Raw genomic sequence first — 19,205 nt, forward strand, 5'->3', positions numbered from 1 at the left:
TTTCCAACTTTGATAATGAATCATATTAGAATGATTAGAAAAATTCAGCTTTGCATCACAGAAATAAATGCTAATTTAAAGTATAATCAATTTAAAAATTATTTTAAATTGTAATAATATATCACAATATTCGTTTTTTTTTTCTGTATTTCTGATCAAATAAATGCAGACTTGATGAGCAGAACAAACTTCTTTCAAAAACATAAAAAATAGTAATGTTTCCAAACTTTTGGTCTGTACTCTACATACACATATATATATACTGTATATAGTTTCAACCCATTCTCACTCCAAAGGCGTCAAAAACCGAAGCATGGTCAAGCGCCCCTAGCGTCACTTTTATGACGCCAAATGTGCCTCTCGGCGTCGAATATCGAAGCACTACGACCTTCATTGCTTTCAATGGGAAACTTTTGGCGTCAGAATTCGACACGAGGACATGAGATGTTTATCGCTATGAAATCACGTTCAAGAAGTCTCATTCAGCACACATCGCGATACTTGCTATCAGTTCCACAGTTTGGGTGAGTAGTCGTAAATACGCTCTTTTAATGCCTTTTATAAAATGTATTCTGTCTTATTTATTAATCAAATTAGTGCCATATGTTTAATCGCTGTATTATATCGGTCATCCGCGGCTGTCTTTGAGTTTCATTGCGTTTAAATAAATGAACACAGCTGCTAATTAGTCTGATTAAACTCTATCTGTCACCTGACGTGCCATAGACCTTCAAACAGTTTTATATTATTATTAATTTCAGGATTAATGATGTAAGTTGTTTTTATAGTAAAATCATGGTAATCACGACACTTACAATAGTAATAAATGAAATGTGAAGTTAAAACACAGTAAAAAGGACATTAGTAACTGTAACTGTAGTTTTACTATGGTATATTAATAATCAATACAACAATACAATAATCACCAAACCAGCTATGTTTGTATCACTGTAATGTTAGTGTTTTTATGTGCTTTTATATGACAGATATCACAGTAATCATATGTTCTGTAGCATGCTTTTAATACCTTTTAATGTAAATCCAAAAAAAAAAAAAAAAATCAAATTAAAAATAAATAATAAAACATGCATTTTTCCATCTTGCAGTTCTTTCATATCAGTCATATATATATATATATATATTATATCTAAATATTTTGCTCACAGATCATTATTAACATTCTGTATATAATTCAATTTTATTTACTCTCCCCTTTTTATTATTTTTATTTTTATTTTTAGCTGAAAAGACATAAAGGCAGTCAGCCCAGTGGTGTTTCTGGAGAGGGATTCCTTCAGAAATGGAGAAGACAGAAAGCTGCGTAGGCAAATATATGCAGCAGTAAGTCTGTGATAGTTTGTCCCTTTTATCAAACATTCCTGCTGTTATAATTTGTACAGCATTTGTTGTTTCTTAAACTGTTGCACTGTCCAAATACCCACACTTGCCATCTTTGCACTTGACCACTTGATTACTTATTTGAAGTCTTTCCTGTATTTGGCCTAGTGTTCGAGTGAGCATGATAACCACAAGTGTGTGTCGAACTTTTCATGACCTGATGACTGTGTTTCCCAATCCTGATCCTGGAGAACCCCAGCACTGCACGGTTTTGGTGTCTCTCTTATCTGCCTTGGAGTCTTCACTGATGAGCTGATGAGTTGAATCAGGTGTGTTTGATCAGGGAGACATCTCAAATGTGCAGTGTTGGGCTTCTCCAGGACCAGGATTGGGAGCCACTGCCTTATGGGACACTTATGTGTTTACAGAGATTTTTAATAACTAATTATCAATATTTCACATACTGTACATTGGACAGCTTCCCAAGACCTCTTGTGAGATCTCGGCAAAAAGTCTGACGATTTATTCCAAAACATGATGCATGATGGGATACACTAAGCTTTGTATAGCGCTCCGGAGCATTATTGGAGAGGTTTAGTGTGTGTTAAGGACGCTGTGCTTTGGCATTATTAAGACCGGGGACAGTCTCGTTCACACACTGTCACGTACACACACACTCAAGTGGCCAAGACTGCAAGTGTGGGTATCTGGACAGGGTCAAAGTCTTAAAAATGATCCCTAAACACATCACAGTCTTAATAATCCAGTTTAACACTTGTATGATATTGTACAAGCCCCAGGACGGTCTCATCTGACACTATCAAAAGAATTCATATGACTATAGCTTGCTATTAATTACTTGCTTTCAATAATGGATGCATTTAACATTTAATTATACAGCATCTTTGCAGAGGTGTAATGTACAAGTTGCACGTAATTAATAATATTTCCTTCTTTCTGTCTTACAGGATTTTTTGCAGATAATCCTAATGCTGTTCTTCTTTTTCAGGTCTAAAATATCAAGCTCAACAACTCACTCAAGAGCCAACCCTCACAAACCTTCCTAAAAACTAAAAGAGCTATTACTGAGTCTCAGCGAATCTTGCCATGATCAGCTCTTCCCAGGTACATTTGTTTAGAATATTTTTTTTAATCAACATTTACTCCTCAAATGCACTGGTCTGAATCTTACTTTAAATTAACTTAATTATGTTTAATGAGCAATGTTAATTGCACAAGGAGTAAGTAGAGATTATCTTGTTTCACAGAAGAGAAGGAAGACCAAGGAAATGATTTGCTCAGGATGAGGAATGAAGATGGCCATCTTGTGCTCAAACAAACAGAAGTCCTCTGGTATGTGTGTGTTGAAGCAATGCTGTGTTATACAACATTTTATGATGATCTCTCACAGAACTGGTCATGTCAGCCTTGATTTCTTTTTTTACTATTACAATCACAGCATGTTAGCAAAGTGTGACTGGACATTTTTAATATTATGTTTTTAAAAACACACCACCTGTTTTAAGAGTAGACAAGTATCATGAAATTGGTTCAGTTGATATAAACACCAATGTACATTATTTCATTGTTTTCTAAATGTTATGTTATAAATTGTGAATTGATAGTGGATTGGTTTGAAGCCAGGCCTTACACTGCACAGACTAAAACACATTTGTGAGAGAAGTCAGGAACTTTGGAGAAAGATTCTAGAGGAAAAAAACACATTTACTGCAACAATAGATCAATTCTAGAGTCTCTGAGAACTACACATGCTAATGCAGTCTCATGAGAAAGACCTTTGCCTCTGTAACTTTTTCTTAATTCTTTAATTTTTATTGCAGTATTTTAATTTGTACAGATGATCTCATCAGCCAAATGAGGGGTTTTGACCAAGTGATGCTCTTGAAAGGAGTGAAAGAAGAGGATGTGCTAAATTCTCTTCAGAGAAAAAGCTTCTCAAAAGGTCTTAAAACAGCTTGAAGAATGGTAAGTGTACAATACTACAAGGGTCATAGTTGCTCACACTGCTAAAATCACACAGAACATAAGCTGAGCTCTCTGTCCATTTAACAACTTCATCTGGATTGCTTGTTTCACTTTGACCAGGTCTGGGATCTTAGGACTGAGAGATCATCTGGCTGAGAACAAGCTACACCTCATCAGTGCTGGATATCAACCACAAACTGTTTCCAGACACGAGAGAAGAAGAACACGATGGGGAGATGAAACCAGTTTAGATGTGATGATGGGAATCATTATTTTCTGGAACAGTATCTCATGTCTTATATATATATCACATGATCTGTATCACAGTTGACTGGATGGGACTGTGACTTTTAAGGACATTTCATCACTCATCTGTGTGAACTGATTTATATATGAGGTTAATGTATTTTTGATGATAATTATTTTCATTGAATCGTATTCGTCTTGATGCTACTTTATCAACTTTATAGTCTATGCTTCAATAAAATGAAAATGGTGAATATTGTGTTCTGAAGATTCTTGGTAAATACATAATTTAACTAGGTAGGCTCATATGTGTTTATTTTAGACTTGGAAAAACAACATATTAACTATTGGGATTATTTTTTTATTTAAGACATAAACATTTTTGATCGGATTAATAACATCTGGGACATCAGTACACCAGAAAGTAATTTTTTTATATTTTAGTAACAAATGTGCAAATTTTTTAGTGAAATAAAGGGAGTTACGAGATTAACTATTCTGCATTACAAAATGGTGCCATGGGCTTTATTGTTACAAACACTTGAGGGATAACTGAGAATGTAGCGGGAATGATCAACGTGGATCTTGTACTGCATTAAAACCAAGAGCACGCACATTACTGATGTCCAGCACATGAGGAGCAAGATACGGGGGTGAGGAGGACATTTTTACACTGATTTTTGCTAAATAGTTATATATATATATATATATATATATATATATATATATATATATATATATATATATATATATATATATATATATATATATAAATTAATATTCTTAGCACTGCATGAATTTGTCCTTGTGTAATAGTGAAGTATCACAATGTGTATACATTGTCCTTGATTACTGCTTTACAGGTGGGGAATAGATAAAGGCAAGTTGTTGCAGGTTCATCCATTATATTTCTTGCCATATACTTCAAAAATCAAAGAAACAATCTATTATTTTCATTATCAAATCATTTCTTTCTAATTTTTCCATGTTTCATCAGATGGCCTCACAATGTCCTGTCAAAAGGTATAAAAGCAATGATGTAAGAATTAGAAAACAGAGGACTGTGAAAACTGTCAGATATAAATGTGACTCAGCTCAGTTTGTTGTCCATGATGAGGAGAATACATATATGTAGGTTTTACTGCCCTTCTACCCCCAGGGGCCCAGTAGCACCCCCCGGAAGAGCCCAAAACTGTACATTTCAAATGGCTGTAAATCAGAGTCCAATTAACATATCAAAGAGAAAATGGGCAGGATTATTACTTATGCTATGCTGATAAAATAATGTTGAGCTCAGTTTTCAGAAATAAATGGAAAGCTGACATAAAGGCATTTTAAATATTGCTCACTGTAAAATACCACATTTCAGCCTGCCTCTCAAATATATCATAGAGGTTTGCACAATAAACATATTTAGATATCCAGTTTTCCTTAAAATAAATAATTTATTTCGTTTCGTTAATTAAAAGTTTTAAACTACATTACCCACAAGCCTCCGTCGTTCTATCTATGCAAAGGCAACACTAGGGGGCTGTTTTTTGTAGTTCATTGAAGTTATGCTTAGGGTTAGGATTAGGATCTCGCTAAAGATGTCATTTTTGTCAAGATAGCAACACTTCATTGTTGACTTAATATATTACTAATGTGATGATAGCAGCAAAACATACTTTTTAACATGATGCGCTGTTTAATATGGGTTAAAAGATAGTCCAACTACAGACTGTCCTGAAAATTCATAGCCAGTGACATCAAAGCTGAGCAGCAGCGTCACACTTCCTTATCCATGTATGACCGACGTCTTTCGTTTTTCGGCTGAAGGGATAGATTCGGTTAACAATAGATTAAGCTTGCTACTTATTAGATTCTGTTTTATTAACGTCTTCACCTTCCTCCGTTGTTCAGCTTGACAAACATTGGGCAATATTGATGTGCACATGCCCAGCAGTCGCAGTTGTATCCAACAGACAGATTCCTCTATAATAAATATAAGACACATTTTTAAGATTTTTTTTTTTTTTTTTTTGACCAAAGACAAATATATTTACTAATCAAATGACGTGCTTCTAAAATTTACACTGTATATTACATTGTGTTTTAAAGTTAAAATTGTTCACATTTGTGTTTCTGTGATTTACCATTCTCTACCATTTGAACTCTAGGAATAAAAACTGAAATTATAAATGAATGAATGAATGAACAAATAAATACATAAAGCATAATAAACATGCATATTTTTGTAAGGATCTTCCATTATTTATTTATATGTCAAACTCATTTAAAGACAACATGCCCAAATTACTACACTGCATCCTCTGTCACCAAGTTTTTGCCACCATAAAGAATAAAAAGGCAGTTATGTTGTAAACATTAACTATTTTCAGTATGCAAATGAAAATGCTTTTATTAAAAAACAAAACAGTAAATACAGTATGTCTTTCAGAGAACACTGGAAAAAGTGTTGTGACCAAAATGTTATACAACACAATGTAAATGTTTCAAACTCACAAAAAAACACCATGAAGACATGCATGTCAAGTGTGCAATATATTTTTAATATGGAGCGCTATTTTTAACTATTGTTTTCATCACTGGTTCTGTAATGTATTCATTATGAGCTTATAATTAAAACAAAGTTACATCTTCTGCAAAAATCAAACCACTGCAAAGTCTAATCACTGATCCAGGGACCATTTCTGTGTGTGCGGGGGATAAAGAGTTAACGAGGTGAGTCCTTGTGCATGATGGAGCTACAGCGTCACCAGCAAACAATCCTGTAAGACAGAAAGGAAGGAAATATTAAATTACATTCAACTTATACATTACACTGTGTTTTGTTTAGACCATAAAAGCAGCCTCTGTAAAGATGCTGTATAATTAAATGTTAAATGCATCCATTATTGAAAGCAAGTAATTAATAGCAAGCTATAGTCATATGAATTATTTTGATAGTGTCAGATGAGACCGTCCTGGGGCTTGTACAATATCATACAAGTGTTAAACTGGATTATTAAGACTGTGATGTGTTTAGGGATCATTTTTAAGACTTTGACCCTGTCCAGATACCCAAACTTTGCAGTCTTGGCCACTTGAGAGTGTGTGTACGTGACAGTGTGTGAATGAGACTGTCCCCGGTCTTAATAATGCCAAAGCACAGCGTCCTTAACACACACTAAACCTCTCCAATACTGCTCCGGAGCACTATACAAAGCTTAGTGTATCCCATCATGCATCATGTTTTGGAATAAATCGTCAGACTTTTTGCCGAGATCTCACAAGAGGTCATGGGAAGCTGTCCAATGTACAGTATGTGAAATATTGATAATTAGATATTAAAAATCTCTTTAAACACATAAGTGTCCCATAAGGCAGTGGCTCCCAATCCTGGTCCTGGAGAAGCCCAACACTGCACATTTGAGATGTCTCCCTGATCAGACACACCTGATTCAACTCATCAGCTCATCAGTGAAGACTCCAAGGCAGATAAGAGAGACACCAAAACCGTGCAGTGCTGGGGTTCTCCAGGATCAGGATTGGGAAACACAGTCATCAGGTCATGAAAAGTTCGACACACACTTGTGGTTATCATGCTCACTCGAACACTAGGCCAAATACAGGAAAGACTTCAAATAAGTAATCAAGTGGTCAAGTGCAAAGATGGCAAGTGTGGGTATTTGGACAGTGCAACAGTTTAAGAAACAACAAATGCTGTACAAATTATAACAGCAGGAATGTTTGATAAAAGGGACAAACTATCACAGACTTACTGCTGCATATATTTGCCTACGCAGCTTTCTGTCTTCTCCATTTCTGAAGGAATCCCTCTCCAGAAACACCACTGGGCTGACTGCCTTTATGTCTTTTCAGCTAAAAATAAAAATAATAAAAAGGGGAGAGTAAATAAAATTGAATTATATACAGAATGTTAATAATGATCTGTGAGCAAAATATTTAGATATATATATATATATATATATATATATATATATGACTGATATGAAAGAACTGCAAAATGGAAAAATACATGTTTTATTATTTATTTTTAATTTTATTTTTTTTATTTTTTGGGGATTTACATTAAAAGGTATTAAAAGCATGCTACAGAACATATGATTACTGTGATATCTGTCATATAAAAGCACATAAAAACACTAACATTACAGTGATACAAACATAGCTGGTTTGGTGATTATTGTATTGTTGTATTGATTATTAATATACCATAGTAAAACTACAGTTACAGTTACTAATGTCCTGTTTACTGTGTTTTAACTTCACATTTCATTTATTACTATTGTAAGTGTCGTGATTACCATGATTTTACTACAAATACAACTTACATCATTGATCCTGAAATTAATAATAATATAAAACTGTTCGAAGGTCTGGCACGTCAGGTGACAGATAGAGTTTAATCAGACTAATTAGCAGCTGTGTTCATTTATTTAAACGCAATGAAACTCAAAGACAGCCGCGGATGACCGATATAATACAGCGATTAAACATATGGCACTAATTTGATTAATAAATAAGACAGAATACATTTTATAAAAGGCATTAAAAGAGCGTATTTACGACTACTCACCCAAACTGTGGAACTGATAGCAAGTATCGCGATGTGTGCTGAGACTTCTTGAACGTGATTTCATAGCGATAAACATCTCATGTCCTCGTGTCGAATTCTGACGCCAAAAGTTTCCCATTGAAAGCAATGAAGGTCGTAGTGCTTCGATATTCGACGCCGAGAGGCATATTTGGCGTCATAAAAGTGACGCTAGGGGCGCTTGACCATGCTTCGATTTTTGACGCCTTTGGAGTGAGAATGGGTTGATAGTTTTAATACAATAATCTACTGTGAAAATAAATATTTTTTTTTTCATAACAAATGCAGAAAATGTTTGCATTTAAAGAAATAGTTTCACCCAACAATGAAAATTCACTGAAAATTGACTCGCCCTCAGGCCATCCAAGGTACAGTTTTTTTTTTTTTTTTCATCTGAACAGATCTGGAGAAATTTAGCATTACATAACTTGTTCAAAGTGTTCCTCCACAGATGCTCTGTATGATGGTCTGACTTTCTTGCAAGAATAAACCTTCTATTTTCTTAATCTACAATATCTCTGGGTTATTGCCGCAGATTCAGAGTAGGAAACATTGTTCCACAACATCTCTGTCAATGGTGAGATACTGTGATTGTTTCGTCTGGATCCAGGGATCAACTGGATCAACTGGCCATCCTGCTCTTAAAGTCTGAAGTAGACTCCTTTACCCTGCATCATGCAGGGAAGAGAGTTACAGACGTCAGTGGGCCTGGATCTTCACCACAAGAATCCTGTAAGAGCCTGATTGGAAACAACTTGCCCCTCATGGTGACAATCACAAGGGTAAATTGCAGCTGCAGGGAAATAGAGACTCAGGTTGAATGAAGCAGTAATTGCTGACAGTAGTTCTCTGTAGGATGGATACCATGGGTTTCTAGAACAAGGGACATTTAGTCTGGAAAAAAAAAAGAGAAAAGAGAAATCAGAAATTAAGCAAAGAAGGTAAAAATAAAGGATTTTCTTCAAATGCAATAGAAATGTCTTAAAATGTGATATGAGGAAGCTGTCCACAGAAATTTTCTTCACCTTTTTAGTTTATTTTATTTAAGTCATGACATTTACCATGTATGGTAACCCATACTTTGAATTGGTGCACTGTTCATTCACTCCCTCCCACCAAGACTCTAACCAGCAACCTTCTGGTAACTAGGCTCTCTAACCATTAGGCCACAGCTGACCACTTTTTGCAGAAATGTTATTCATTGTAAGGGTTTAAAGTCTTGTTTTACATCTCTAAACGACATCTTACATCTTTCTAAACGAGTTGGCTGCAGAAATCACACAGAATTAAATGTTATCATTTCATATTAAGTAATTGAGTATGCTTCATTTAATAATGCAATTGAAAACATGAATATAATAATGTTGCAATTTCAGTATTAATAAGAATTCATTAGTAAGTCTGTAAAGTTGTTCATACATACAATCATTTACGTTTTATGTTTCATCAGTACATCAGTATTATACGTTAACATTCTTAAAATACATCAGTATTGTAGGTTTTAGTGCCTGTGAAACAAAAGAAAATTTACGTTTTGTAGAACCATATACATTGTTGTGTAATGCGATGACTCAGTATAAACCCTATTGTTTCCTGTCAAAAAAATAAGAGACAAATGTCAGCCAACTCAGTGGAGTTTTGTGCAAGACAAGCCAGCTGCACTGCAATTTAGGCGCATGCACCAAATGTGCTAAAAATAGCTAAAAAATATATCTATATAAAAGTGCCATCAGATGCCAAATTGTTTTCTATGGCCGATCTGGCAAATGACAGATCAGTATGCCAGTATACCAGTCAATTCTGGTTTACATTCTCACTTTCCATTAGGCTCATTCTTCCCCACCTGTTCCTCATCCCATCTCATTATCTTGGCTTTTTCTAACCTCCTCTCCTCATGTCCTGTTGTCAGATTGTTCGATGTCACAAGTGTATTTTGGTCAGCGCATCTCCCTCCTCTTGTCCTGTCCTGTCCTTTCAGGGTGTGTCACTACTTTGCTACTACTGCTGGAATTACTCTGTGCTCATTATACATCCACAGAACCCTACCTGCCAAAAGCTACTTCGGCTTACCTGTTTGGAGCTCTCCCTTCGTCAGCCTCTTTGTGAGTTTGTGTTCCTCGCCAGTGCTCTGGTCTTCCCTGCCACAGAGTTTTTGTGTTCAAGGTTTTTTTCCCAGCCTACGGGTTTCTTCAGTTCATTATTCTCTCATTTAAGTTGGATTGCCTGTGTTCAGACTCTGTCTCAAATAAAGACTGTAATCCACACTTTCGCCTCTGAGTCCTCTCTCCCGCATTGCAGAGGCACCATTACTCCTGACACCTTGCACCACTTGATAGTATGCAGACCAACAAGGAGGAGAGTGAAAAAGACACTGCATAAAGCAAGCAAGTCAAAAGTTACAGTTTGCACAAAAGCAAGTTAAATGTTTTTGGCGAATGTCATTATAGGAGAGCCACTGTCTGCAAAACAGGTTGAGGCCATTCAAAAAATTCCAAAACCAGCTACAAAGAAACAACTATTGTCATTCTTGGGAAAGTGTTCATATTGTTGCACATTCATCCCAAATTAAGCAAAAACTCCTTTGGCTGCCAGGTTGCTCACAGGCAGTAGCAACTGCAGAAAAAGCCATAAGGCCTTCCCAAGAAATCATTGGTTACACTGATGCAACACTGCTGGTTACACACGCAGTGTCAATAATTCTGCTGAAACAGGAAACTTCACATCTGTCCACTGATCGCTGGCTAAGATACCACACGTTATTTCTTAATAAAACAAATGTGACAGTGAAACACTGCTCTATGTCTATGTTAAATATTACCACTATGTTAACAACAGAGAGGAAGAAGGTAGAACTTCACTTGTGTGTTTGAAGCTGTTTGGAAGCCATGGCCAGACCTCAGAGAGACCCACTTTGGCAATGCTGACATGATGCTTTTTTTTTGTTTAGGGGTCAGCCTCTAGAGACCCCGAGACAGGCAAAACAAGGTTGGCTTATACTGTAACTATAGAACATGTGATTTTGTCTGTGTTATTGAAATCTATTCAGCCCAAGCAGCTAAACTAGTGGCATTAACAGGCTTGCAGATTATTACCTAATGATTTAACTTTCTAATTATATTTCAGACGTGTAGACCTTTGCAAAAATAGAGAAAAATAATGTCTATACATCACCAAATGATGATATAAAAACACAGGTGCCCAAAAATGATGATGATTATTTCCCAGATTTAATCTATTCCACCATGGGTGACTAAACCCCCAAGATTTAGTACTAGTTCAAGTTCATTAGATAATGACAAAGAAACCATTGTGTAAGAATGATATATGGGAAAGATCCACTGAGTTTGTAAGTGTAGAGATGTATATGCATTTCCCTTTTTAGTTAATGATGGTATGTTTTGAATCCTGGTATATTAACTAGATGTCCTAATGGTTGCATATACTGAATGATTAAATAATAATAATAATAATAACAATAATTCAAAAGTGGCTGTATGTAAATTTTAGATTGTGTATGTTTCTTTTATTTGCTCTTTAGTTCTAATCTTGAAGCATTAACTGTATATTTGATCATATAAGGTAAAGATTATAATGCTTGAGCTAAAAGCATCCTGATACTCATTTGTGACCCTGGACCACAAAAACAGTCATACTGTATGTAAGTATGTAAGTATGTTAGCAAACTTACATACTTACATACATACAGTATTTTGTTTTATTAAGCCAAAAATCATTAGGATATTAAGTAAAGACCATGTTCCATGAAGATACAGTAAGTTGAAAATGTCTTACTGTAAATATATAAAAACATAATTTTGTTTGGTAATATGCATAACTAAGGACTTAATTTGGACAACTTTAAAGGTGATTTTCTCAATACTTGATTTTTTTGCACCCTCAGATGCCAGATTTTCAGTATATCGGCCAAGTATTGTGCTTCCCTAACAAACCATACATGAATATAAAGCTTATGATGTATAAATCTAAATAAATAAATACATAAATAAATAATAATAATAATAATAATTAAAATTTGACCCTCATGACTGGTTTTGTGGTGCAGGATCACATTTTTTGATGCTCATGTTCATTACATGTGAAATGGTGCGAGACAAGTGCACAACGAAAAAATGCATTTTTTCTTTTACTTTACATCAAATAATTAATCAACCCTAGTCTGAGGGAAAAATACAGTATATACCCTAAAAGGAGACATATGACTATGCATTATGATTGGATGAAATATAAACATCCTGGTTTGATTGGGTTATAAGTCGAAGTGTTCCTCTTTGTCACACACTGTGCAGATGCTCTGTATGATTTTCTGACTTTCTTGCAAGAATAAACCCTGCTTTTTCTTATTCTACAATACTCTGTGTGTTGTCTCACATCAAGAGTTGGAAAAAATTTTCCATAACAAAGGTGAGTAAATCTTCAGCAAATTTTCATTTTAGGTGAACTGTTGCATTAAACTAATTCTAACTCTTATCCAAATCATTATCAATAATTTAATTTACAATGTCTAATAATATCAAGTTAACCATTAGTGTAATAAATCATAAACTATCGGATACAAGCTCATATCATTGCAGACTAGGCTCTTTTGTTCTATAAATTGGTTAATACACAATGCACTGATGTTCTGAAGAGAGCGTCTCAGAGTGAAGTTCTCATGGCGTCTCTCCATACATTACTGATTCTGTGTGGATGTGCCACAGCCCTGAGTTTGGTGAGTATAGAATTCAGATGTCAGAGAAACTATTTTGTGTTAATGAATATTGTGTTAAAGCAAAACTTACACAGCTATTGTTATATTACAGTACAATGACCTTGTTCAAGACTCAAATGAGTTTTATGATAGTTTGTGATTATTTCTTGCAATATCAAAACTAACACTGTAATAACTTGTTGTTGTAAATGGGCACCTCTGACACTTATCTCTATAATGTTTTCTTTAAAAGCCAACATCTTCACTCACAGGCGAGTCATAGCAGTATATACAACAATATATTCAATAATTTTGAACATTTATATAAAATGTTTTTTTTTTCTGATTTTTTTTTTTTTTTTTTTTTTTTTTGTAGGTAATGCAGTGTTTAATGTGGATAATGGAAAAGATATATTTGAAATAAATGAAGGTTTGTGGAAACATTAATATCACATCTTAAATCTGTAGCATAATTTCTATAACAGTTTTGCATTAACTGCTGTCTCATTCAACAGCTGCAGGACTTGACCTGGTGGAAGGAGACATTCTGATAAAGGAGGTCAGTGTTTTCTTTGAACAAATTCTCATTTCCACAAACAGGATACAAATTAGGGCCTTAAATCTCTGGGCCTGAAAAATAATAAAACATTTTTAAGGACATTCTTAACCTTCAGAAAATATCAAAATTAACCTCAGGAGGTCAAACTAATGTGTAAATACAATTATATACACACATATATATATATATATATATATATATATATATATATATATATATATATATATATATATATATACACACACACACATTATAGATGCTACATTTTTATTTAATTAAAGTGAAACATTTTTTTGGTTTATATTTAACAGGGAGAAGACAGAAACACTGTTCTGGATGAAAAGTATCGCTGGCCAAAAACTGTGCCATATGTCCTAGACAGCAGCCTCGGTCTGTGAATATAATAATAACTGATTCAGTTCTGTTGAATTTATGCTTTGACCTGTATATGATATTATAATTCTAACTGAATATGTGCTCCAAATTACTCACTCACTTTCCTCCATCTTCTGTCTTTTTTTAATTGATTTTATTTTTTTAATAGAAATCAATGCTAAAGGTGTGATACTGAGAGCATTTGAGCAATACAGACTCAAGACCTGTATTGACTTTAAACCCTGGAATGGAGAGCCAAACTACATTTTCGTATTTAAAGGCAAAGGGTAAGAAAAATTCTGAACACTACACACATTTAAACCTATCTTCACAGATTTATATAAATTTGTCACTTTTTTTCCAACCAAAAACCTACCAAATCATTTTTTTTTTTCAAGATATTCACCACAACTTTCTTGAAATCCTCTTTTAGTTGGGGAATATTTTGAGATTATAGAGCTGATTGATACCATTATAAAACATTTAAATGATTTTCTTTCTTTTTTTTTCTTCTTTTTTTGTAATATTACTCCAAAACCAAAATGCTTCAGAATAAAATGGATGCTTTATAGAAATCAATCAAGGAATCATCAATCAATCAATCAATCAATCAAGGAATCCATCATCTAATCTAACATTATTATACATTATATAGTCTGTATTTGAGTGGTGTATATATTGGCAAAAAAAAAAATAAAAATGAAATTCAGGGTGATGAAAAGGTGATGTTTTTATGTTTAATCAGATGTTACTCAAATGTGGGGAATCGACGGATGGGGAAACAAGAGTTGTCAATTGGTGCAGGCTGTGACAGTTTAGGAACAGTGGAACATGAGTTTCTGCATGCGCTGGGTTTCTGGCACGAGCAATCCAGATCTGACAGAGACGACTATGTCACCATCATGTGGGACCAGATTGAAGAGGGTAACTATTGAATTCTTAAATACACGCATCAATAATAAAATCATTCTCTCATGTCAAACTCCTCTATACATATACTAAATAGAAACTAATTTGTTAATTAACTGTTTTAATGGTTTGTTTCTTACTCAGGTCATAAACACAACTTTAATTTACATAATGAAACAGAGTCAAGTTCTCTCGGTGTGCCCTATGATTATAGTTCAGTCATGCACTACAGTAAGATATCCTTCAGCAAAGGCAGTGAACCGACCATTGTTACTAAAATACCAGAATTCTTGGATGTGATTGGTCAACGCATGGAGTTTAGTGACAGTGACATGATCAAGCTGAACCGGCTATACAATTGTAGTAAGTTTATGACTAAGCACTTTCTGGGGAATATTCTTTGATTATTCTTTTTTTAATAAATATATTGACATTAGTTTGACGATAAAGACTACTTGCTCAACTTATACTTTGCTTCTCTAACTCACCAAAACATTTTTCATAATTCTTCCAGCTACAGCCTCAACTTTTCTGGACTCTTGCAATTTTGAGGAGCCGAATATCTGTGGTATGATCCAGGGTGATGGTGGAAATGCCAAGTGGGCTCGTGTACAAATGGTAGAGGGCGGTCCACAGACGGACTACACCAACCTGGGTCAATGTAAAGGTATGTACACCCCTAACCACAAAGGTAGGATTCAACCAAACTGAGTTTTGCATTAATTTACAATGAAAATTTACAATGAAAACTTCATGCAAGTGAGTTAAGAAAATTTTACAATATTTTTTTTTCCATTTATGCACCATCATGCTCAGTAGCCCCACCCATTGTGAAACCTCATTTGTCCAAACTCCATATAAACACAAATATCTTTGGTTGTGATGCATCAAAAATACAGACTCTTGTCACTGTGAGTCAAATCAAGCAGGAGTTTTGTGTGGAAATTTGACCTTTTTCCACACGGCAACTATTATTTACGCCAACTATGATAGAAAAAAGAAAAAATCTGCCATTGCATTTACATGACTTAACAAAAGGAATCAATATGTACAGAGAGAACTACTGTACAAAGAGAAATGTCAAACTTACAGTCACTCTCTCAGCAGGTATAAGAAACTTCTATGAAAATCACAGAATTTTTAGACCACTATTTGTATTTGTTTGCCAAGGTAATTTAATCATTTTTATATGATTATTTCAGGTCTAATCAAAAATACCTTATTATACCAAAAACTGTCTTAAATGGGATGGTGTCACACGGGAGAAATCTTTATTTTTTTTCATTTTTTTTTATTTTTGTTATATCAACATACTATGTAAAATTGAATAATTTATAGTCCATAAACCTGCACTAATACCTCTTTTTTAATGGTGGTGCTTTGGTTATGATAAACACATTTTACTGATACCCTGAGGAAATATCCTTTGACCTTCTCAAGACATTTCTTGTCAAGGATTCCAATATGACAAAATTATTTTTAAACTCCATTATAAGGTCCAAAGAGAAAGTGAGAATACTGGTTTAATGATCTATTATCTAATAAAGTTTATACTTCCACAGGGGTTGGGTTCTTCATGCATTTCAGCACAGCCACAGGAACCAAGGGTAAAAATGCTTTCCTGGAAAGTCGCCTCTTTCATCCCAAAAGACGCTCCCAATGCCTGCAGTTCTATCACTACAACAGCGGAAGCGTTGATGACCAGCTAAACATCTGGGTGCGTGAATACACAGTTAAAAACCCCAAAGGAGCCCTGAGACTCATTCAGAAGATCAGAGGTAATAATTCTTCATGTTTAAAACACCAATGGATAAAAAATGTTAACCTATGGGTAACTTATACTTGTACAACCTAGGTGAACGTGGAGGCTCCTGGGAACTATATCATGTTACGCTAAATGTCTCTGATAAATTCAGAGTAGTGTTTGAAGGAGTGAAAGGAAAAGACACATCAAAGGGTGGTCTGTCTCTGGATGACATCAACCTCTCAGAGACCAAGTGTCCTCAATTCAATTGGCGCATTCGTGATTTTAAAAGGCTTCTTTCTAAAACCCCTGCTGGTTCCGAAACCTACAGCCCCCGTTTCCTGTCCCCAGATGGTTACTCATTTCAGATTGGTTTGTACATTAATGGCTTGAAGGATAGTCCAAATAAAACAGCAATCTACTTCCACTTGACCTCTGGACTCTATGATGACAAACTTCAATGGCCATGTCCATGGCGTCAGGCATCTATGGAGCTGATGGACCAGAATCCAGACATCCAACATCGCATGAACAACATTAGGATGATAACTACAGATCCAAACAAGACCTTAACTGATTGTAAGATACAAAGCTATAGATATTAGTCATTTTGATGTGCCATTAATGCTGATATGCATAAAGTTACTTGGTTACAGATTATTTAAAGATAAAAGTAAACAAATTGTGACCTGTACTGGCAAGATGAATCAGACATTGCACAAGCTCATTTTGAGCTAAGGGGGAAAAATGGATATTAGTCAGATTTGGGGATTTCACAAAAATTAGTTAATTACGCCCTTGTCTAGCAATCCCAATGCTCCAAATAGTAATTTAGCATGTAACATTTGTAACATAACTGAACTGGAACTGCTTGGGAAAAACATCTGATGTGTAAAATTAAATTAGATCTGTGCGTTACAGTAGGTCTTAATATAGGTCGTCGTCCTTATAACTGTTAGTCTAACAATGAAAGAAAAGAGGAAATCACTCGCTGCTCTTGACTGAACTGCTTTTGTAGTTTTTATAGGCCTAATCAATTTATTTGTAATGAAGACACTAAGGGAATTTTTACATTTTATTATTAGCTTTTCTTATTTGAATGCTTTTGTTTAGATGTAAAATGCATAAGGTTGCCTAATGCATTATTGGTTTCTTTCTTATATTTATTGTATTATTATTTTTTTGCATAAAAAAATAAATAAAAAAAATAGCTATATTAATATAGTAATTATTATGAAGGAAATAATTGGATGAAAAGATTCAATGTTGCTAGGTGATTTTGCCTTGGATCTTTCAATAAACTGCTTTGCTCACTGTGACTGATCTAGCCAGCACAGTTTACAAATGTTTTTTTAAAAATAGTCTCTTCTCTTTTTGTACAGACATGGGTAAAGGTAAGTATTTCTGGGACAACCCACGAAAAGTAGGCAGTCTAGTCACTGGCCAAAATGGTAAAAAATTCTACCGGGGGCCAGGTTACAAAATCAGCAACTACATCACACACGATCGTCTGAAGAGTCGAAGCTTCATTAAAGGAGATGATGCCATCTTCCTCCTCTCCCTTGAAGGTGTGCAGTTCTTATTCAATACCATTGTAATTCTTATGAAATATGAAAAGAGCTTTAAATTTCAACTTTATCAATAGATGTGACTGGACTTTTGAAGACCAAGAGACCAAAAATCAAAGACCTGCAATTAGAGATTGATGACCGTGAGGTAGAGGAGGATCCAAAGAGACAGATGGTTGTATGTATCCAAATACCAGTGTTCTCCTCCCATACTTGATAACTCTAGGGCTACCATTATTCATTATTACATTTAAATGGATAACTTCTATATAGTGCTGGGGAGTAACTAGTTACATGATGATAATTTATTTACAAAATAAATGTAACTGTAATCAAAATGTGTAATTAAATAAGTTACCTATGAAAATGTTAACAATTACAAAGGAGTTATCTGAATATTTCACACATATACACATGATTGACTTCTTTAAAATATGAGACACCAGTGTTTTAGGAGTTTAGGACACAGACTAGGACAAATGATTTATTCAGGAATCATTAGATGTCAGTGTTTCCTGCCACAGATATGCAAAGATTTGATTTCAAAAACATTATCATAGCTATTTAATGGTTTCTTATTATAATTTTAAAACAATATTTAACCTCAAAATGATCTCAAAGTAAATGGAGGTGCTAAAGTCTGATTTTGTGGTGGCTGTGCTTTAAAATGAATTAATTAGTATCTTAATTCAAGTGAAGAAAGATTTCGAAAGTCTGACAGTAATCAGTGTTGAGTACTACTGAAAGATTAACCCTGCCTGCTTTAAATGTTTGAAAATGATTAGAAATTTATAAAAGTAATTTTAAAAATCTAATGTAATCAGTAATTAATAAGGCAATTGAAGATACACTACTTGTTACGTTTTATTTATTACATTTTAAGTAGGGTAACATGTAATCTGTAAACTATAAAATTTCCAAATTAACCTTCTCAGCTCTGCTCCCAATAAACTGCATTTTCTTTTGCAGAACCCCAGAGTCCTGGGACCATGGACTAAAAGATCCCCATGAGATGCAGCATACATCAAGAAGCCTAAATGGAGAGAGAGAGAGAGAGAGAGAGAGAGAGAGAGAGAGAGAGAGAGAGAGAGAGAGAGAATCTTTCCAGAATTTGCCAGATTGTGTCTTCATGAATGAGCTGGAGCTACCGTATCAAACCTTGCATTAAAAAA

General features: G+C 34.5%; 2 protein-coding genes and 1 long non-coding RNA gene across 4 annotated transcripts in view; all 3 read left to right on the forward strand.

The window, feature by feature from the left end:
* LOC127983865 (meprin A subunit beta) overlaps window positions 1–19,205 on the forward strand; it is a 163,470-nt gene that overhangs the window by 82,152 nt on the left and 62,113 nt on the right. The window contains exon 2 of one of the 2 annotated variants that reach the window (XM_052586238.1): window positions 12,819–12,899. The exons of the other annotated variant lie outside the window; for it this stretch is intronic. Within the exon in view, the coding sequence (XP_052442198.1) occupies window positions 12,843–12,899 (57 nt within the window). The 5' untranslated portion in view covers window positions 12,819–12,842. The remainder of the gene's footprint in view (window positions 1–12,818; window positions 12,900–19,205) is intronic. 2 annotated transcript variants of the gene reach the window in all.
* LOC127983876 (uncharacterized) lies at window positions 1,260–3,817 on the forward strand. Its single transcript, XR_008160505.1, has 5 exons — window positions 1,260–1,667; window positions 2,348–2,463; window positions 2,607–2,691; window positions 3,197–3,324; window positions 3,445–3,817. It is a non-coding gene; the product is annotated as an uncharacterized LOC127983876 (long non-coding RNA).
* LOC127983492 (meprin A subunit beta-like) lies at window positions 13,088–18,250 on the forward strand. The gene is made up of 12 exons (XM_052585699.1): window positions 13,088–13,091; window positions 13,255–13,308; window positions 13,394–13,437; window positions 13,749–13,827; window positions 13,982–14,099; window positions 14,558–14,736; window positions 14,866–15,084; window positions 15,236–15,388; window positions 16,284–16,499; window positions 16,577–17,044; window positions 17,848–18,033; window positions 18,111–18,250. The coding sequence occupies exons 1-12, from the start codon at window positions 13,088–13,090 to the stop codon at window positions 18,248–18,250; spliced, it is 1,860 nt and encodes a 619-aa protein (XP_052441659.1).

This window comes from Carassius gibelio, chromosome B20, assembly GCF_023724105.1.
Source record: "Carassius gibelio isolate Cgi1373 ecotype wild population from Czech Republic chromosome B20, carGib1.2-hapl.c, whole genome shotgun sequence".
Lineage (NCBI taxonomy): Eukaryota > Metazoa > Chordata > Actinopteri > Cypriniformes > Cyprinidae > Carassius > Carassius gibelio.